At 40.2% G+C, this 6487-nt stretch overlaps 1 protein-coding gene across 1 annotated transcript in view; it reads left to right on the plus strand.

Moving 5' to 3' along the window:
• Window positions 1-6487, plus strand: part of AATF (apoptosis antagonizing transcription factor) — a gene marked incomplete at its 5' end in the record, with an annotated part of 37830 nt that overhangs the window by 1068 nt on the left and 30275 nt on the right. The window contains 2 exons of the mRNA XM_010295533.1: window positions 363-779; window positions 1437-1574. Of these exons, the coding sequence (XP_010293835.1) occupies window positions 363-779; window positions 1437-1574 (555 nt within the window). The remainder of the gene's footprint in view (window positions 1-362; window positions 780-1436; window positions 1575-6487) is intronic.

Consider the following 6487-nt stretch of genomic DNA (forward strand, 5'->3'; position numbering starts at 1 on the left):
GGTTCACTGACTGAGGAAAAGAAACAGCTCCCATTTTTAAGCAAATATATCTCAGGGACTGCAAGTATGTACAGATTCTCACTTAAGAAATGCATATAGCAAATTCTGACCACCTTGTTTGCTTATCATGTCATTGTTTCATGGGGAAGCTAAGCCATGGATCTATTAATGGTTGCTGCAGAAAATGTGAGCTGAGATCTTTTTGTGAATATGGCCTTGCATTTCCATTGTTTAGCCAAAATGGAGAGTAACATCGGAGTTTGGGGCTCAAATACCCCGAACCTGTAGCTATTGATGATGCATACTGCTAAGTGGCACATTTTGCTGATAAGTAAATAACTTTTTTCTCTTTTAATTGGTAGCTGAAGAAGCATTAGATGAATGGTACAGTGGCAGTGAAGATTCAGAAGAGAATGGCAGCTTAGGCACTAAACCAAAGGAGAAGCCCAGCAGTGCTGGCAGTGACCAGGAGGATGACTTGGAAGATGATGAAGAGACAGATCTGTCTGTCACGGCCAAGGCACCAAAGTTCAGTTGCCATAATATCACAGACTTTGACAAATTTACAGAGGGGATGGATGATGTAGGAAGCAGTGAGGGAGAAGATGAAGATCATGCCAGTGTGGAAGAAGGAAGTGATGAGGAGGAATATGGGAGTGAAAATCATGACAATGTAAAGGAAATCAAAGACAATGAAGACGATGGGGGTGTGATGACATTCTCAAAAGGGCAAGAGGCTGAAGAAGTAGAAAAAGGAAAAGCTGTGAAGAACCAGCTAGGTTTGTGTATATTTGTTTTGTATTTTGACAAGAATTTCATCTTGCTGACACTATAGCAACTGGCCATGTTAGGAACAACTTCAGCGTGTTAACATGCTGTTAGCATACTGCATGTGCATGCTACAGCAGCCCTAGCGATTTGCAAATGTTCTGCCAAAACTGTTATGCAAAATGGTGTCACTGCTGATACAAAATCTCGTGTTATGAAGTGTATTTATCCACTGGCTTGATTGAATCGGTACTGAATATACTTGTAGTATTGGTGGGGTGGGGACTTCCTACACTGGTACTGCTGTGCAGTGATGCTGCTACCACTTCTGTTTCTTTTCAAAATGTAATACCAAATGCAATTTCTTCTATCTGTCCTCTTAGCAAACTTCTATTTGCAGAATGTCCTTTTAAACGGTAAAACAAAGGAATTATTTTTTTTTGTGGGTCACAGAATTGTAGTCAAGATCATAGGATGGGATGCTGCTTTGTCCAGAGGCACCTTGTGGTACCAGTTTTGTGGTGGGCCAGTGAATGCAAAGATTTGCCCTAGCCAGGAGTAATGTAGCCCAAAGGAGAGGGCCTGTGCTGTTAAATCAACAGCTCCTTAATGAGGAGCAAGTGCTTTGGCTTGCTAAATAATTGTTTTATTCTCTCCTGGTTATGAAGCACTGTGGGATCAACTGTTGGAAGGGAGAATCAAGATGCAGAAGGCCCTCGTAACAGTCAACCGGCTTCCACAGCCAGATACTTACCCAATCTTCAGAAAGGAAGGTGGACAAGAATTTGACAATGCTGTCGAGAACTGTAAGAATTTTTCAATCTTTCTACTTTGAGTAGACTCTGCTGTAGCCAGTATGTTTTGCCGGTGTGGGGAAGTGTTAATGGGAAAGTGAGGGCTTTGAGTTGCATGTGCCTGTAGTATTAGCTGTTAGTTTGTATTGCCTTAATCATTACTTAGGTACTGTGCAAACAGAAACCAAAAAGAGTTTCTTACCCCAGACAAAGAAAATGTCTCCTATCACCCTATACCTAGGTGATCTCTGCTGGGGGCCTGTTGTCACTTACCTGATGTTGGTGAGCCTCAGCTTGGGTCCTGCTGCTTTTTATAGTTCATGACAGGAAGTTTGCGTATCAATTTAAGTTTCGTGCTGGATCTTAGAAATAATTGGCTTGGTTATTGCTGTTCAGTGCAGAGGTGGGATGCTTCTTTGTCCAGAGACACCTTGTGGTACCAGTTCTGTGCTGGGTCAGTGAATGTAAAGATTTGCCTTAACCGGGAGTAATGTAGCCCAAAGGAGAGAGCCTGTGCTGTTAAGTCAACAGCAAATATCTTTTCAGCCTGGAGCTGCTTCATCTGTTTATTTTTTAAGATCACTTTTAATAAATAATGATCTCATAAGATTTGTAGTAGATTCTCCAATATGGTAAATATAATGTGCACACTCCAGCTCCTAAGAGCTAAGTGCTCAAATTCAGTGTGTTGTGAATCTATTTAATTTTTAGAATTGGACACCTTTTTTTTACTGGCCTTAAGGTAAATGCAGAGGGAAATAAAATGTCTGGTATGTTATCCTTAGGAATAAATATAAAGTACTGCAGATACCAGTTGGTGTCCATTTCTCCCTCACATTTGTTATTTTCTGTCAAAAATCATACAGATTGTTCTTTTGTGCCCACTGATCCCACTAATCAGAAACTAATGAACTTCATAGGATATTTTTCTAGTGATTTTGAATAATGAAGATAAGCCCAGTAGCATTTTAAAGCTTTCCAGGTTGGTTATCCCTTTCACTTCTATTTCTTCTTTCCCAATCTTGAGATACTGCTCACTTTGCAGAACGGTTCAGCTCTGTAGGTGAGCACCCTGTGGAGGATCCCGTGGTAGGAGGATCCTACCCTGTGGAGGATTCCACTGGTAAGAAACAGTGTAGTGGTGTTTGCAGCCTTTCATGCTAAACATTAGAGACATCATCTGGACAGTCTGGTTTGCTATGGTTGTATTTCCGTTCAGCCATGCGGCGTGCCAGTTTGTACGTGCTATAGCGATACCTGCTCATTGACAAATTTTGTCCTGGGCTGGGACAAGTCATCTTAAAACTGGAGTGGGAACTTTCACCATCATCAAACCTGACCGAGCATCTTGCCCCTACGCCAAGTTTTTATTGTCATCTTACAGCTTATACCTGATCTGAACATGGTAGCTAATCAGCTTATCTGGAGTTACAGCAGGTGAGATATGTTATATTTTAAAGTTAGCTGTGCTGCTTTAAATGAAGTGATTAAGGAAAAAAAAGGCGAACTCCCAACAATACTAACCTGACCTTTCAGTGAAATGCATGTTATTAATGTATTTAATGAGATGCATTACAAACTGCACCGAGCACCATGTTTCATTACAGGTCTAAAATGCAGTATCATTAAAGACCTTTAACAGAAACAGTGGTTGACATTTTGATATTTCCCATAAGCAAAATACATCCAGGAACATGGAGTATAATACTGTACACAGTACAGCAGAGACGTTAATCTTTCAGTTGTCCAGAACGCTAAAGGAAAACCCACTGTTAATAACTGCTCAGTGATTCCTTCCCCAGCCTCTTTTCATAATCTGGGCAGGAAATTTGCAGTAGTGTACTCTGATGTTCCTGATAACCGGGTTCGTCTTCTGTATGTCATCTGTGAAGACAGCAAGAAAATAAAGCTGGAGTGACTTGGGTGAAGTTAGCAGAGGAAGCACTCAGACTGGCAGGTGGAAGTAATGAATTCAGGACTAGATGATGTTAAAGGTCCCTTCCAACCCAAACTATTCTATGATTCTGTTCTGGTCCTGCTATACTGGTTTAGTGTTTTCCAGTGTTATATTCCTTTTTTAATTTCTTTTTTTTTTTTTTAAATAAAACCTGTAATTGCACAGTAAAGTAGGTTACGATAAAAAGTAATTTTTTACAAGCTGCACTATTGTCCAATGCAGCTATCCTTCCCTGCTCTGCAAAGATGCTCTTTCCAGAAGCTACAAAGTGCCAACCATAAAATAAGGAGTAAAATTATACATGAAGATCTTATGAAAGACGAGGGATGTAGTTGGTGTTACGTGGCAAAGACCCATTTCTTTCTCAGCTGTGCTGGGCCCTGTGAGAGGAATTCATTTCTAATCAACAGCCAGAGGTTTACTGTAGTGGGCAGTCTGAGCTGTGTTGTATCTTCACTCATGGAGCTTCTGCCTGGATAACAGGGCCGTGACCTGTCAGTTCAGGAGGTGAAACTAAATCTTTTCTGAAAATATACATCATAATATTTTTAAAGCTCTTTCATTAATTGATGCACCTTGATTTATGAGGGGGAAAAAAAATCTCACTATAAATCAGCTTCCAATAAAGGTCTTAATTTTTAGCTGATCAAGTGGTTTAGTGGCTTCTATAAAAATAAACTTTTTTACTCGATTCTGAACAGTGATGTAGTGGGCTGGGTAAACATATCTGTACTCCTCAGTTCTCATCCCAGTTGTGTTACCAGCTTATGGGTAGGGTCCCATTCCCCAAACAGGAAGAATTAGAAGAATTGTGCATGAGAAAGTTTAAAGATGAGTGGAAGACAGGACTTTGTAAATAATAAATGTTGAGGTGGTTCCACTGTACGTGACGCACTTCAGTCTTGGACGGGATTTAGGATAATCATGACATTGACACTGTTTTGGGCTGGATGGTACTCTCCTTTCAGGGAAGCCTCGGCACTTCTTTCCAAATCCACAAAATAAATTTGGCGTGCTTTCATCATCTTCATTGAATAGGAGGAAATGATATGGTGTTCAAGTTGCGCAAAGTAGTCGGTGACAAAAATCCAGACTCTTGGTGTACACTGTAGCTTGCTGAGGGCATGAGGGCAGAGAGAGCTCTTAGCATCCAGCGCGCTCTGGCTGCCCCAGAATGCTTTCAGTCATTTGTCCCAAGTCCTTCCATTGCTCATGAAATTTCTGCTCTGTGCTCACAGGAACGATGATTTTTTTGAAATGGAAAACAGTCCTTCATGTATTTGCCTCTTTAGTATCTCCCACTTGTGGCAACCTTCTGTGCAGCTGTTGGTGGTAGCAAAATTCCCTAAGGGTTTGAGTATAATTGTGTTAACGAGTGGATAGCAATGCTCTATACATTTACAGTTTTAAAGCCAAATCTGAGTGAAAGTGGTAAGGTCATGCTTGTTTTCCAGATTTTGAGATTGGAGGTTACAAAACCTCAAGTGTTTTATTTATTGTTTTTGTAATCTTTTGTGAAATTTTTTTTTTTAAATGATACAATGTGCTTTGGACAGTCTTGGATTTCTGAGATCTCAGGTTCTGGTGGATGATTTACTGCAAAATTGCTTATAAATTGAAGTAGAAAATGTTTTGCAGACCTGGCAGCTTTCAGGCTTCACACCCATTTGTCACCCAGCATTTCCCTTTGTGTATAGAACAAGAATTAATTAGGCTGCACTGCAGGAAAAGTTTATGGCCATAATTTATATAGGATGAATTTCTGTTTAAAGGGACAGCATTGCTTTGTTTGCACTGTCTTACTTTTTCTTTCCCTTTTTTTAAATCTTTAATTATATTCCAGATTTTTTTCTGTCACTCTTTTTACATACAAATTGGAGATCAAACTGTGGTCATGGAGCTCATGTTTATTCCTGTTTTGCATCCATGGAGAAAATCCGAGTGGTTTGTAATGCTGAAATCACAGTGGCTGCGCTCTGAATGCGGTGCAAATGTCTAATGTTTAATGCACTGCACATGTCAACTCCCACAGCTTACGTTTCTGAGGTGCTGCTGCCTGGAGTGGTCTGTTTCTCCAAGATACATTTGTATTCTCTTGCACCGTATCTTCCAGACTAGTCCAGGGCTTGAGATGTTGCCTCTGTTTGGGGTCTTGCACGTTCAATTAATGTTTTTCATAATCAATGCAAGTCAGAATTTGCAATCTGCTCCTGATTTGCACATTAAAGAGACCCATTAATTAAAAATTCCAATCCCTGGCATGTTCCCGCAGGATCCTTGCATTATTTACATAGAAAAAGAGTGCAAGGTGCAAGTTTCTGTGCTGTGTCTCTGCACAGATTGCATGCCTGCCATTCATATTTCTATGTATGTTTTCAAGGGGCAGGAAGGTTAGAAGTGGATCTCATGAAAATGTCACCAAAAATTACCTCAAGGGCAAGAAAGAACCAAAGAAGAGGTGGAAGCAACATTAGTGAAGCCAGATCCAGTGTCAGGAATCAAACAGTTCCTAGGTTTGGGGCTTGTTATGTTAAATCTTGGTTCAGTGACAAGAAAACAACAACTAGTTGCGGGGCAGGGGGGCAACAAGAGCCTTAAGAAATTTTATCCCTCAGTCAACAAAGGTGAGAAGCTGTTGTATGTGTCCTGGGTAGCTGGGCTTCCCAATGTGGTCATGTAGCTCTGTTCTTGCTATTTTAATTACTTTCTCTTTATAAGTCTCGTTAAAAATACTAAGCTGGGGATGTTTCAGTGACTAGTACTTTATGCTCCACAAAAAGAGTTGGGAATTCTAGCTTTTAAATAGTATAATGTGCTCTTTTCAGTTTTTAGTTGGTGACACGAGGAGTTAAAAACATACAGAAACCCAGGTGAGGCTCTTGCAGAAGGCAAGATGCTGATGGAAATTTTAAGACTTTAAATGGACAACTAGTTGTGTATGTTTTCATATGTATATGCTTTCACTTTC

The sequence above is a fragment of the Phaethon lepturus genome, unplaced genomic scaffold (genome assembly GCF_000687285.1).
Source record: "Phaethon lepturus isolate BGI_N335 unplaced genomic scaffold, ASM68728v1 scaffold51669, whole genome shotgun sequence".
In the NCBI taxonomy this organism is placed as follows: Eukaryota; Metazoa; Chordata; class Aves; order Phaethontiformes; family Phaethontidae; genus Phaethon; species Phaethon lepturus.